This window comes from Mustela erminea, chromosome 13 (genome assembly GCF_009829155.1).
Source record: "Mustela erminea isolate mMusErm1 chromosome 13, mMusErm1.Pri, whole genome shotgun sequence".
Lineage (NCBI taxonomy): Eukaryota > Metazoa > Chordata > Mammalia > Carnivora > Mustelidae > Mustela > Mustela erminea.
Genome location: NC_045626.1, coordinates 83,832,172 through 83,846,720, shown reverse-complemented (window position 1 = coordinate 83,846,720; position 14,549 = coordinate 83,832,172). Strand labels below are relative to the sequence as shown.

The 14,549-nt window shown below is 49.8% G+C and overlaps 2 protein-coding genes across 9 annotated transcripts in view; one reads left to right on the top strand and one right to left on the bottom strand.

Moving 5' to 3' along the window:
- The window catches only part of SH2B3 (SH2B adaptor protein 3), a 37,296-nt gene extending 30,922 nt beyond the window's left edge, over positions 1-6,374 (top strand). The window contains exons 3-8 of one of the 2 annotated variants that reach the window (XM_032310339.1): positions 1,842-1,943; positions 2,025-2,116; positions 2,200-2,297; positions 2,400-2,614; positions 2,710-2,881; positions 3,044-6,374. In XM_032310339.1, coding sequence (XP_032166230.1) covers positions 1,842-1,943; positions 2,025-2,116; positions 2,200-2,297; positions 2,400-2,614; positions 2,710-2,881; positions 3,044-3,339 — 975 coding nt within the window. In that variant the 3' untranslated portion in view covers positions 3,340-6,374. The remainder of the gene's footprint in view (positions 1-1,841; positions 1,944-2,024; positions 2,117-2,199; positions 2,298-2,399; positions 2,615-2,709; positions 2,882-3,043) is intronic. The other variant, XM_032310340.1, reaches the window with a different exon arrangement.
- A 586-nt stretch (positions 6,375-6,960) lies between these two features.
- Positions 6,961-14,549, bottom strand: part of ATXN2 (ataxin 2) — a 113,851-nt gene continuing 106,262 nt past the window's right edge. For 6 of the 7 annotated variants that reach the window (XM_032310332.1, XM_032310333.1, XM_032310334.1 and 3 more), the window contains 4 exons: positions 11,762-11,907; positions 10,858-11,085; positions 8,439-8,607; positions 6,961-7,582 (listed from right to left, as the gene is read on the bottom strand). In XM_032310332.1, coding sequence (XP_032166223.1) covers positions 7,554-7,582; positions 8,439-8,607; positions 10,858-11,085; positions 11,762-11,907 — 572 coding nt within the window. In that variant the 3' untranslated portion in view covers positions 6,961-7,553. The remainder of the gene's footprint in view (positions 7,583-8,438; positions 8,608-10,857; positions 11,086-11,761; positions 11,908-14,549) is intronic. The other variant, XM_032310336.1, reaches the window with a different exon arrangement.

Sequence of the window (14,549 nt, the reverse complement as noted above, 5' to 3'; positions counted from 1 at the left end):
TGCATGGGATTCCTGTGCTCCCCACATCCCACGGGCTCCCAGGCTGAGAAACTGGGGTATGGGGGAGAAGTAAGAGAAACCGGAAAGATTAAAAAAAAACCCTGGCTGGTGGTCACGTAGGGCTGGGACTGGCTGGCCACATCTCTGTGCCTGCTGTCACGTTAGTGAGATGAGGCGGTCCACCACGGCAAACGTCCGGGGCTCCTAGAGTTGTTCTTTCCTCCGGACTGCTGGGGGCAGGGGTTGCCTGGACTGGGAAGAGCCCCCGTTTGTCCAAACCTCTCCTGCCAGACTGCTGCATCCCTCACTGTTCACCAGCCCTCCTGCAGGTAGGGAGTAGCTGAAGGCAGGTGGCCTGGCCCTAGGGTCACCATCCTTCTATCAGAGATGCCTGGTGCCTGTGTGTCTCGAGCAGTCACACACGTGGCTTTGGGGATGCGCTCCTGTACCACTTCTTGAAAAGGCAGCTTCTGCTCGAGATGCGGAGGTCAGATTCCCCCAAAGTCACAGTGCCAGGAACAAGCCTTTGGGCCTGCCTTGTTTCCATTCCTCTGTCCCTGCCCTGTGTTGGCTTGGTCGGGCTGGTCCTAGGTGGGCCTGGTGGTCTCCCGGTCCTTGAGAAGAAAGAGGTACTGGAGAGACGGGGCCCAAATAGCCTCCCTGTCCATTCCTCCATCATCTTTGGCTCCTTCCGTTGTTCTTACCTGCTTCTGGCCCCTACTGGAAGCAGCCATCCATCATCTCATGACCTCACGAGAAATCATCTTATTACCCTTATCACAAGAGGAAGAGGAGGAGATGGGGGGGCAGTAGAGGGGAGACCTGCATTCTGAGAAGCTGCTGCCCTAGAGATGCTGGCTTCTGTGCTCTAGGGCCCCACGGCTTCCTGCTCCCTGGGAACAGGCATCTGCAAGCTCAGCCCCTGCTTTAGTCAGGTTCATTCAGGACCTGGGAGAGGAGCCCTTGCTTGCAAAGGGGTAGGGGACCACTTCCCGTGCACTCTGAACCCCGTGTATGCTGGATGTCACGGGAGACTCCTGGGTCCAAGGTTTTGTGTAGGTTTCCAGCTGGTTCTACCTGGGACCAGCCATACCAAGCTTTGTTCCTTTAGGGATGCTGGCAGGAGCCCCAAGAACCTGTGGCTAAGCCGCTCTGCCAACCCCCACCCCGCAGCCAGATCCAACCCCGCATCTTCAGCCTTGCAGACAGACTAGCTGGGCGTGGCAGTGTGAACTTCTAGGCTGTGGACGGAGGTGAAAATCTGATCTACCCTCCCTCAGGCAAAAGACTTCACCTCCAAGATTTGAGCTGCTTCTCTTTATGATGTGATGAGAGTATGTTTCCTACAAGGCCCGGAGAGGCCTGCACTGATGAACTGATGGCATGGGGATAAACTAAAGGCAGGAGAAAGGGCTGAGCCCCTGGCACAGGCAGTGCCACGGAGGGAAATGTGACTTGGGTTGGACGCCTTCATGTCCACTCTCGGCGCTTCTTTTGATGAGGTCAGCAGCCGTTGTGACCTGGCTGGGTTGTGGGGTGGGGGGCGCTCTTTGTTCCACCGGTGGAGGAGGAACAGAGGTCAGCAGGCACACCTGTCAGAGACAGGTTCAGGTACACTGGGGCATGGGAAGAGTGCTCAGAGGCTATAGGAGAAGGGCTTCGGCAAGGCTCCAGCAAGCCACGATGCTAGACCTTGGTCCAGGCTTGGGGTGCTCGCCTGGCAGCACCATGAGCACTCACTCACCCAACTAAGCCCTTGGGGAGACTGCAGGAAAGGAGAGGCCTGGGTGGACGAAGGGCCATCAGGAACAAGCCTCGAGTGCCCTCCCTTGGTCTCCTAGAGTTCAAAGCCCAAGCTACAAGCAGCCTGCTCCAGTATCCAGGAGGTTCGGCGGTGCACACGCCTCGAGATGCCGGACAACCTCTATACCTTTGTCCTGAAGGTAAGTAATGGCTTTTCCCATCCGGGGGTCACACCTACACACCCAAGGCACCCACACAGCCACTCCCTTCCTCCTTGCCAGGTGAAGGACCGGACAGACATCATCTTTGAGGTGGGGGACGAGCAGCAGCTGAACTCCTGGATGGCCGAGCTCCGGGAATGCACAGGCCAAGGGTGAGGCCCCAGACCACAGGGCCCCACTCCTGACCTTTCCCTACTGCCCTGGTCTATCCAGATCCTAACCTCAGCCTCTTCAGCAGGCTGGAGAACACAGACCCAGAGACGCACACTCCCTCAGCCCCCGAGTCCGGCACATCCAACTCCCCGCGGGGAAGCACAGATTCCCTGAACCAAGGTGAGTGGGTCAGGCCTCCGTTCTCCGGGTAAGTCGGAACCAGCTTCAGCCTCGGATGTGAGGTACCCACCAGGGGTGACCATCACCCGTCCTGTCTACCAGGTGCTTCTCCTGGGGGGTTGCCGGACCCAGCCTGTCAGAAAACAGATCACTTCCTGTCCTGCTATCCCTGGTTCCATGGCCCCATCTCCCGGGTGAAGGCAGCCCAGCTGGTTCAGCTGCAGGGTCCCGATGCTCACGGAGTGTTCCTGGTGCGGCAGAGCGAGACACGGCGAGGGGAGTATGTGCTCACGTTCAACTTCCAAGGCATAGCCAAGGTACGGGGCATGGTAGGTGGCGCTGCACCTCCGCCACCCCCAAGTTCGAAGCCCTCCGTGGCCCGTGGCTGAGCCCGCTCTCCTCTCCTCTCCAGCACCTGCGCCTGTCGCTGACCGAGCGAGGCCAGTGCCGAGTGCAGCACCTCCACTTCCCCTCTGTCGTGGACATGCTCCACCACTTCCAGCGCTCTCCCATCCCACTCGAGTGCGGGGCTGCCTGTGACGTCCGCTTGTCCAGCTATGTGGTCGTCGTCTCCCAGCCACCAGGTGTGACCCTTGATAAAGGGGGTGGGTGGCACAGGGAACCAGAGGGTAAAAGCTTGCTGCAAACCCAGGGGCACAGAGATCTGTTTTTGTGTTCTTCCAACATCTGCCCCGTCACATTAAGACTGACTGCGCTGGTCTCTCTCTTGGTCACCTGTCCCCCAGGTTCCTCCAACACCGTCCTGTTCCCTTTCTCCCTTGCTCACTGGGATTCGGAGCTGGGCCTTCCCCACCTTAGCTCTTCTGGCTGTCCGCGAGGGCATGGCCCGGAGGGTCCCCCCAGCCGGCCCTCCCCGCCAGAGCAGATATTCCACCTGCTGCCTTCGCCCGAGGAGCTGGAAAACAGCCTGCGGCACCTGGAGCCTGAAGCTGCCAGTCGAGCCCGGGACTCAGACTACGAAATGGACTCCTCCTCCCGGAGCCATCTACGGGCCATAGACAATCAGTACACACCTCTCTGACCGGCGGTGAGGAATCCCGGGCCTCACACATGGCCCCGAGGAGCACAAGCAAGCAGAGATGTGAACTTGTGAATGTAATTTTCTTTCCTTCCTTCCAGAGAGAGAGTTAAGGGACACTGTTAACTGCTCCAGTTTCGATGTGACCCTTCTATTCGGCCTGTTAAAGGGCCTCCTGTAAGTTTCATCGTCCACCACCTGTTTACAGATGTAGTTCTTGTTCGCAGATGCCACCAGTTCCTGCCCTGAGTCCCCAGGACCAGTCCCATCCTCTTGTGGGAGGTGGTGGGTGAGGGCCAGAGCTGGCGGCAGAATCTGGGCTCTCTTTTTCACTGACACTGTCACAGCTGATGGCAGACTTTCGGGGCGGGGGGGGGGGGGGCGGTTGTCAGGAAGCCCAAAACACTAACAAGCCCTGGATTCTCCTATGGTTTGCCTGTTGTAGCCTCAGTCCACGTGGCAGGTCTGCCGTCACCCACGTCATAGGTGAACACACCACTCCTGCTCTGACTCGCAGCTTTAGGACAAAGCTCAAGGTTAAAAATTTTTTTAAACATTTTACCTCAGATTAATTTTTCAAAGGATTCAGGTTTCCAAACTCATTTATTGCTTATGTCATTGCACTCTTTAAACTAATACCCATGCGATTTTGTAGTTCAGAGACAGCTATGCAAACCCTACCTGACTAGTTCCCAGTCTGAGCCAGCACGCCTGGCTTCCACATCTTTCATCCTCAGGACAGTCACCTGCTGCTGAGTAGCCACTGTCCTTACTAATGAAGAGAAGTGAAATACGTCACCCTTTCAGGGAAATTCAGGCAATTACTGAAATAGGAGGGTGGCAAGGAATAATTCTACCCTGGTGCCTTATGAATAAAAAACTGGATTCTGGTTAATAGCAGTTTTATGGTGAGAGTTAAGCTAGTTTAACCAAGGGGTAAGGGAAGGGACAAGCAAAAAGGGAGGAGGGGCTCCTGGGCCATCCTTCACCAACGGGGCTGGCTCAGAAAACCCCAGACATCTAATGGCTTATAAACTATCCCACAAGGTTTTAGGCTCGTTCTTGAGCCAAAAGAGGAGCTGGGAATCTGGTGCCACAGCTAATGAGAAACTCCTTTAACAGCCACAATCAGCATTCTGTGCCAGCCGCTCACTGCTTCTCTTGATGAGGAATGTGTGCGCGCACTCGAGGGCACACTCGCGGGCACGCAGCGTCTCCGCCAGCCGGGGGCCTGCGGTCGAGCCTCCCTCTATACTTGCCTTTCACCAGTAATACAATTCACAGGGGAGCTGGCTCCCCCCAGGACTTTCACACAGAGGCTCTAAAACAAGGGGGCAGTGACAGAGTGGAGCCAGCTGCTCCTGGGTGCCAGCAGCAGGCTCACCCCTGTGGCTTCTAGGAAACTGGGAGTCCAGCACAGCTTAACCTTTACAGATACATCAGCCAGAGGCTAAATTTAAACCCGGGCCTAAAACTACTGCTTGCCTTATCTGGGGGGACGGTTCGGTTTGCTCCCTCAAGCCATTCTCTGTATTCCCAGAAGTCAGACTTTTGATTCTAGAATTTTCTGGGGTTTTCTTTTTTTGGGGGGGGGCATCGAGGGGGCCAAGCAGTCACCTCTAAACCACTTTAGAAACCAACACTCCTGGGTGTTTCCAGTAGTTTATAAAGCAGATCCAATCCAGATTTGTGGTTTTTTTCTATGTTCTGAATTTCTCTTAGAGAAAACCCATCAAAGAAAAGTGCTGAGAAGGCACTGGTACAGATTGTCCCCTTGGCTACACAGGAAAGGGGCCAATTAGGCACAACCCACGTGAGTCCGGTCCCTCTAGCCAGAGGGATGGAATCGAAACACCTGGAATGTGACATCGTTAAGCCAGGGACCCTCACTGCTTAGCTGCTCACCATACAATTCTCAGGTAATACGAAAAGGCAAGCCAGGCACAGCAAACTAGCAGCTCTGACCCACTGGCTATGAAGGACAAGTCCAGACTCAGCGACAGAAAACTGGAAGTCACCCACCTCCAGACTGCTTTAGTTAATACGCTCAAGAAAAACACTTCCTTTTAAAACATGTCCAAGTTCCCAGGAAAGCTCAAATATGGCCCCCCAAAAAGCCCCCTCAGGGCCTGAGAAGAAGTGACACTGAGCCACTGCCTTTTCTTTCTGCTAGAGCAGGTCGAGATGGAGGAAAAGGAGCCGTGGGTACCCTGGGCTAGATGCCTCCTTCACAGGCAGTGACCCTGCTGGCTACAGTCAGCCCAGCATGGTCACAGCACACCCCACCACCCTCCTGGCCCCAGGGTGACTGGCAGCAAGAAGCCAAGCCAGCAGCCTCCACCGAGAGCCCGGGCTCTGAGTGCCACAGGGACAGTAAGCACCACGATCCCTCCAGTTAGCTCTAAGGACAAGACAACAAGGATAGCTTGACTGCTCCCAGCACCATCACTTCCTCCTTCTGTCTTGAATGAACTTTTACATACTAACAGTCACCAGCACCAAAGAATTAAGTCAACTAACCTGCCTTGAATTTTAGACCAGCAATCCATATGGCTTTATCTGGTATAAATCTTCTGCCTTTGATCATTTCTGGACCGTGTAGGAAAAAGGAATAGCAATCATTAAAATCTTAGGCCAGAAAACACTATTTTTACATAACAGTTTCTTAACCTAAAATCAAGGCCTTGAACTCTTCCCTAAGTGTTGCCTGAGATTCCTTCATGCTTTTAATTCAGGGCTACGTCTCTTATTGCAAATGTCACGTGAGCTCTAACATCTCCCACAGGCTTGAGGAACTTGACAGTATATTATCCACCATTAACAAGGACACATCTGACACCCAGTGTTAGGCTGGAATAAGCAGCACATTGTAATGACAACGGCGTAAAAGGATCCATTCTGTATCATTATAGGCAGAAGATATTTGGCAAATTTTTATGTATTGTTTATGTACTGTACAAGTAACTTATTCTTGAATAATGCAAATTTTGCTATAATGTACAAATTGCTACACATGAATTAAAAGTTTTCAGAACTGACTCGCTGCCACAATCTTTAAAGGCTCTATCATTACAGGACTGCAGTCTCTGCAAAACCCCTGCTCCGCTCCACTGCTCGCTCCTCCCTCTGCTCCCTCACACGGCAGCGTGAGCGCCGCTGTGAGTCTACAGCAGTACGCGACTCTGTACAGCGCTGTGCTGTTTTAGCTTTTCAGTCTTCTGGATTTATCAGTTTCTTTTTAAAAAGTGTCTCCTGCCCCCTTCTGGTAAAATAGGTGTGTGAATCAGGACGACTTCTGACTAACAACACTCATCTGCGTTCAGGAGATATTAAAAAGGAAGCTTACAGAACCAGCGTCAGGCTGAGGATGTGGTATCTCAGTGCTGCCCAGCTCTGGCCAGCCTTCCTCCTCCTGGAGCGGACCTTTATCCACCAAAGAGAATGTCTCAGTCTTGTCTCTTTCTAGAGATACCTTGAACCAGAACTAAAGGTGAAGAAGAAAAGTCATTTGACAACTAACCTTCCAGGATTATTTAAGAAAGCACACTCAGCCCTCCTGCCTTGATACGAAGTATCCTATAATAGAAATATCTTAAGCTTATACAAACACACACTAACTTGATATCAGTTTTTAAAACTTTTTTTATTTTTTAATTTTTTTTAAGTTTTTATTTTATATTATCTACAAAGTAAAAGTTTTTCCCTTAACTTAAAAGTTGAACCACTGTAGACAGTGATCACTCCATCAAACTTGATTTATAAATAATAACCCGTCATTTTGACGGTAAGAATTTACTGAACCTTTGTCAAGTTTAGTAAAAGGGCGTTCCAAGTCTTGATTTTTTTTTTTTTTTATAGCAGTAATAGCAGCAAGAATCACTCTTGTTACTTCTTTTGCTAGCTGATGTGTTCATGACTTTCGAGGGTCATTAAAAAATAAATAACTTCCAGTTTCAGCAAGCAGAGCTGGGGTACTTGCGGGACTCTGAAATAGCATATGGAATTATGGAACAGCCCACAAGTTCCTAAATGCCTCTACTCGGTCCAAATATCTTCCACTGCAAGTGAACTGTTAGCATTCCTATTGGATGTTACAAGAAATCAACATATATTTTTTAAAAACAAAATAAATGAAATTCTAGTTTTCTGTGCTTCCAGTTGGTAGAAGCAGTAGAAGGGAGGAGGGAATTTGGCCTTTCGGTTCCTCCAGGGCAGCCTTACAACTGCTGTTGGTGGTGGGCTTGTACTGTAAGAAAGAAAAGTGGATATTTAAACAGAAAACTGGCAACACCGCACATCAGCCTAGTGTCTCTGCAGCACACGCCTGTAAACTATCCTTGTGCTAGCTGAACAAGACTCAAAATTCAATTCACTCTTCCCCCTCCCATCTGCACCAAAAAGGGGAGGGGTAGGTGGGTGGGTAGAAAACAAACCAGTCAGATGTAAAACCACTTCAGGTAAAACTCCCAGAAGATTTGTTGCTCATGGGGTAGAGAAAAAGGCCTTAACATACCCCCTCCCCAGATACTAGCCACGCACCAGTATTGATTTCAGAGTAACAGGTTAGACTGAAATATCGCCATGGCAGCCATCAAGTGTTAGAGCACAATCACGGGGCCTTCTCTCCCTGTCAGGGCATAGGCTAGAGCTAAGGCTACACTCAAAACCAATCCACACACAGCACACTTTCTCATCAGTAGTCTTCTCCAGAGCTACAATCAAACTCTGCCATGGTGGTAACCACCCCCGTCAGACTGGGGGTGGGGGGCAGGGGGGGACTAAGGAAGGCGAACGCTGCCCTGTCCAGCCTATTGTAACAAGGAAGGCCAACTGAGTCCTAAGCATGCGTCAGCCACACAGAATGCTGCTGCTGCTTCTCATCAAGCCAAATCCTGTATACCATCAGAACACACACAGACTCGGCTCCTGGAAGCCTCAGGCCCTGACACTGAACTGATTGTCACAGTCCCTACTGTGCACACTCTGACGGGTCTTCCTAGTTCTCAAATGCGGGGCTTGAAGCGCTGGCCCTGCCTGCCATTCGATCTGTGCGAGCAGAATGCTTTGGGGTGCCCGGCGGCCCCTGCACACACACGCCTCACCTGAAGGGTGCGTCATATAGGGGAAATGCGCTGTTGTCGAGACTGGAATGGGCTGTAGTGCACTTTGAGCGAGGGCGGCCTGGGGACCGCCGGGTGGCTGTGTCGTCATTAGCATCATTGGCGCATGGGCAGTTGGATGAGAAGGAACCATTCCTGACTGTACATGAGCCTGAAACAGAGAGCTCTTTTACGCATACAGGCAACATCTCCAGCTTAAACAACATGTCAACTGTGTTCCTTTAGCTGGGCTGGGGCAGGAAAGGCCAACAGGGGGGCCCTCAGGGCCCTTTCTTTCCCCTGTGGACACTCCCTAGTGGATCATCCATTGACCTACAGACATGCGTCACCCTTTAGCAGGTCCTGCAAGGCTGAGGGTGCAGGCGCCCAGCAAGCCTGGGTAAAAGTAAGGGCTGCAACATCCTAGCCTTCAACATTTCTGACTGCTGGATTCTATGTATGTCAGGCAAGACCGTCACAAAGCTAGGTATCTGATCCGAGGGAAGCTTTCTCAACTTACTAGGAAGAGATGCAATGATGCTTCAGGATCTGGCGTCTGAGTGGGGCCTGAAGCAGTTTTAAAGGTAACCTCCTTTTTAATTAGGAAAGCGGGCGATGACAGTCATCTATGGATTCCTTCGCCCTCTTATTGTCTGCCCCTCCCCTCTGCTTGTCTGCTCACCGGCACATCTCTGTGAAGAATGAGTCTGGGCAGCGAGAGAAGAGACAGTCGGGCCCCTTTATTCTAAGAGACGTGCTGACTGAGCAGGAAGAGGAGGCTGCAGTAAATGGCTCAATGAAGTGGGGGAGGAGTGATGTGAAATTATCTGGGCCAGCCCGTGTCCCTAAACCAAGTGATAGTGAGTGCAACCTGGTCTGTCAAGCTGGAAAAGGGTTAGCCAGCCCAACTGCTGGATCCCAGCCCTGGGGAGACACGGCAGGCCCAGAAGAGCCCTCCTTTCCTGCCTCCCTGTGCACTGTCCTAGACCACAATAAGCCTTGCATGAAATGCTGCTTTTACTGTCTTCCATATTCCAGTGGGCCCATGGCGTATCTGGACTTCCCTGGAAGTGTTAACCTTTTTCTCTTTCAGCACAAAAACACAAAAGTGAGGTTTTGGGAACTCTAACTTAAGGTAAATTCACGTATCTACTTAGCCACCAGCCTCTGCTAACCACCTCAAGGACCCCAGCTCTCATGAAGCTCCTGATTCAGCCAAACCACGCTGGCCCACACCTGACCAGACCGGCCCCCTCCCCACTGTCAAAACCAACCATCCGCTGCAGTGCGCCACACCACACTTGTGCAGGGGAGGACGCCCAAACTCCCCAGAGCTGCGGAACTCTAGTCACAATGTCGCCTTCTGAGAGGGAGCTCCGACTGAGCCGCGTCTCCAGCCCCCAGCACGCCAGCGCCTCAGGGGCGCACCGTTTAACATGAAATGGAGTTCAGTGAGCAGGCTAGCCTACACCTGCCTCAGACAGTTCTGTTATGAAAGCAGCAAAAAGAGCCATCAAATACAGCCAATTCACCCTTAACAGCTCCAGGGAGGGCCTCAAGGACAGTTAGAGCCCAATGTCAGTGCAGCTCCTTATTAAGATAATCTAACTTGGCCCTGGACTGCATGGACTTTAGTCAGCAGCTGATGCAGCCGGCAACCACGGAGATGGCAACCACACCTTTCAACCATCAGAGGCTCACGCTGGAGGAGAGCTCCAGAGAGCCAGGATGCTCTCTAAGAAAAATGGGAACGCCTGAGTGCTTCCAACTTCTAGTTACACTCACCAATGTATAAGGCCAAGCCCTTTCAAGAAGCACAACATATGGTCACAGCGGATGTACTGACAGGCAAGGAAAACAAGGGGAGAGATTTCTCTGGAACTCGTGTAACTAAGAGTCAAGCGGACAGGCTCAGGGGCAGTCACCTCAGAGAGCTGAGAATTTGTGAAGGCCCAATCTCCCTGCCAGTCTTTCTCTCTCTCTCTCTCTCTGTGTGTTTGTGTGTGTGGGGGGGTTGGGGTGGGGGAGGGAGAATCGGGTAGGGATAGAGAGAGAGGGAAGGGAGAAGAGGAGAAAGAATGTGTGACTATGTATACATATATAGCAGTGAAGCTGTATAAACATAGCAAAGCAGACACAGGAAGGAAAGGACTGGGTTGCATTCCAAAATCAGAGAGATTTATAAGGTCTCAGATGGGAAACACTGAAGGACTGCCCCATCAGCAACTTCACTGACCCCATTACAAACCACACCACATTCAGTTAGGGCCAGATCACATGTATTTGAGTGGGGAAGGGAGACAGGCAGATGGCATCACACACAGGGTTTCCTAGCCTGCAGAGCACCTGGCTCTTCACTGCTTCTCCAATAACTTTCTTATTCTACTTGATCTCCACAGAAAGTTGGCTAAAGCTGGTTTACCTGAGGTACGTGGGCCATGTGGGGAGGATTGGTGTATGCCGGCTGAACGTGAGAAGGATGGATTGTAAAGACGGTCTGTTGTGCTGTTGGGAAACTATTCTGTGGCGACTGCGTATTGGAGGCAGGGGTCATGGAAGGTGGGGTTGGTGCGAGCCCCGCGTGGTAAATGGCTGACTGCTGCTGTGGACTGGCCAGATGGAGCGCCTGGGCGGCCTGGTGCTGATGGTGCTGCAAAGCGACAAGAAAGAACTGAGAAAACCATTTCTTCAATGAAAAGCAGATAAGGTCACACACAAAGCTGAACTCCATACATGAGCGCAGCCTCCACTGGGCCCACTGAAGATGAAGGCCAGTGGCAAGTACCAGAGAATGTACAGGGTGGGAAGGGCAGGGCTGGGGGGCACCCCCCATTCAGAGACACTCCCTTCTGGGCAAAAGCCCAATTCTCAGCCTGGCGGTAGCAAGACCCCAACCACACAGAGGTAAAACAAGTCCACTGCCCCAGGGAACTGAAAGATGTCAAAGAGATCCTCAAGCACCCTGTTAACAAACAGGACTACAGAAACTAACATGGAAAAAACCTCATTGTGTTAACTGTCAAAAAAAAAAAAAAAAAAATCCCAAGCAAATCTCCTACACAATGTTAAATTAGATTTTTCAATCAATTATTTCTAGAACTTACCCAAATCACTTCATTCTCAAGATGTATCTTAATATGCCTTAAAAACAGTAACAACAAAAACCAAACGCCAGGGCCACAGCGGGCAGAGTTAGCTGTCTGCTGGCGCTGCGAGGCAACGCTCTGAGGGGTTTTGATCAAGCGATACCCAACGCGCTCCTCAGCAGCGGAAACGCCCAGTGAACAGAACGATGCACTTCTACAAGGACCTGGGTGTCTCCTTACCTGAACAGGACTGGGTGCAGGATGACTGCCACCATGCTGGCTCTGCTGCTGTCCGGTGGGGGTAGCTGAAGGCTGAGGATGTGGAGTATGTGGGTGCAGGGTAGCATTAGGGTGCGCATACTGCTGAGCAAGGGAGCCAGTGGAAACTGAAGTGAAAGAGAAAGGTGTGCGTACAATCGACATGTAGGACCGTCTCAAGTGCTCCTCTGTGCCTCATCAGCTGAGCTTTCGTGATACTCCACGCCTAACTTAGGCTTTCACCAATCTGTTTTCGACTCCACTTAAACCATCCATTTTCTTGAAAATCTAAGTGTGACATTATCACTTACCAATTACACTAGCATTTTATTTCTATAACACAGCTGTACACATTAAAATCGAATTAAATTTATTCTTATAAACAGTCACCATATTTTCCTGAAAAAGCAACTTAAACAGATAAGCAGAAACAATCCACACACACACACACACACACACACACTCTCTCTCTCTCTCTCTCTCTTTAGCTCAAGGCCATCATCTGGCTAACCTCACCATGCTACTGCCCTGGAGCAGACACAGTGTCCCGTGGGCACGGACTGCAATGGGGCTGGGAGCGAGGGCAAGGTCAGGGCTCTATCTTCACAGCAAAATGACCATAATCAGTCTCAGCGGATCAGAGAAGTCCCTCTGCCATTCAGTTCATACCCTGGATCCTCCCTACTCAAGGATCTGCCTCACCTTTGCTTTAAAAAATCTACTAAATGGAATTACCTAAACTGTGTAGAAAAATGAACTCCCTTCAAAGCATCCCAGACTTTAGGAAGATTTTTACTAGCTAGAATAACTTCAAAGGAAGTATGATGGGCCATTCTAAGTAAAAATGTGTTCATCAGACCTGAGAACCTAATGCCAATTCTTTATGGATCTCAGCAAGACCATACCTTGATACCAAACAGGAGATTACATATAAATTCGTTTGTTCATGTATTCCCAAAACAGCAATCTGAGAATCAAAATCACAGTGAGTTCACTGCTTCTAGTAACTCCTGGCAGCACGGATACAAATCTAACCACAATGTGGCAATGAGCTGAGCACAGTGTTCTTAAGACACATCCCTAGCAACACAGGACTTCAGCATTCTCTCAAATTCATCCTAAAATTCCAGAGAAGCTAAGTTCGTACACAGAAACAATCCAAAATAGCTCATGTTCCTCCTATGACACGTGAGCAAACACAGACATACAGGGGACTGACAGGAAGAAACAAGCGCTGCTATGAGAACGGGCACTCTAACTCCAACAGTCTAATAGGCAAGACGGCCAAGAGTCACCAGCATAGGTGACACCCGGCACGTCCCAAAGAAATGTTATGCAGAGGGTTAGGCACATGAAGCAATTCTGTTATGCCTGACATTGTAGGACCAAAGGCCACCAATATTCCAGCCTAAGTGGTTATCTCCCCAACTGTATATATTTTTTAAAGTAGACTCTATGCCCAGCCTGTGGCTTGAACTCACAATCCTGAGTTTGAGAGCTGCACACTCTACTATCTGAGCTAGCCAGGCACCCCATACACGTATCTTTTAAACGAGGCAAGGGTGAGGCAAAAAGCCAGTGCTAGGATCACCTGTGCATCCACTGCCAATGTCACAGCAGGCATTAATATTTGTTAATACCCAGATTAAACAAAACACTTTCATTTATACAGTGAAAAAGTTTCCCTAAGAGTTAATACACAATGGAACATATTAACAAGGAAGATTGTGGCAAGATAGTCTCTGGGTGTTTTTAGGAAGAGTCCATGCCTGTTTTCTGGGAGCTAGGAAGAATAATGTGCTAATTGCTTTCCCTGAACTCCATGGTCCCCAAGTATCAGTGTCTTTCTACTAATTCATCTGCTTATTAAGCAGCCATTCTTCACCATCATCTTCACTACATTAACTTTCAGATCCCCCCAAACTGTCTAGGCACTGACTTGGCCGAAAAGACCTGATGTAAATTTCGAACCCAACTCTGCTCTTATAAAAACGTTATACTCATTCTTCAAATTTATTTTTAAGTAATTACAATAGCCACATGTAGCTAGTGGCTTCTGATTACACAGCACAATTTACAGCACACTTATTATCACTGAAGTTCTACTAGAGAATGCTGTCTAGAGTCACTCACAGGCCTTTTTAAAAAAAAGACAACTTCAGCCGCAGTGTGGAGTTGACGATGCTGACCCTGAGATCGAGTCCCGTGCTCCACCGCTACACCAGCCAGGCACCCCTCACGCTCCTTATTTTCACACTATTAGCATCAAAATCCTCCCTATCCCAAGCTTCTTAAATGTTTCATTTGCAACAATACTAAATATATCTAGGGGAAAGCAATTCCTGAATACCAAGACCTAGTACAGAATCTCAGAATTTCTGTTTTTTAAACTTTATTCAAGAGAGGTTTGTACTTTAACCTTCTAAGTGAAGTTTTAAAAAACCATAAATAAAAAATAAACTCTAGCTGGGTGCTATATTATTAATTTTCTGACAAAAAAACATTACCTCCAACAAGGAGAATAATTACATCCATGATGTCTCATAATGAAGTAATTCATCCATTTAAAAAGGTTAAAATCTTGAAATTATTTGGAAAAAAATTAAAGATGAAATATGTTTTACCATGCACTTTCAAAAGGTATCAAAAGGCAGAATAAATGAAACAAGATGGGACTGGGAGGGAGACAAACCATAAGTGACTCTTAATCTCACAAAACAAACTGAGGGCTGCTAGGGGAGGGGTGTTGGGAGAAGGGGGGTGGGGTTAT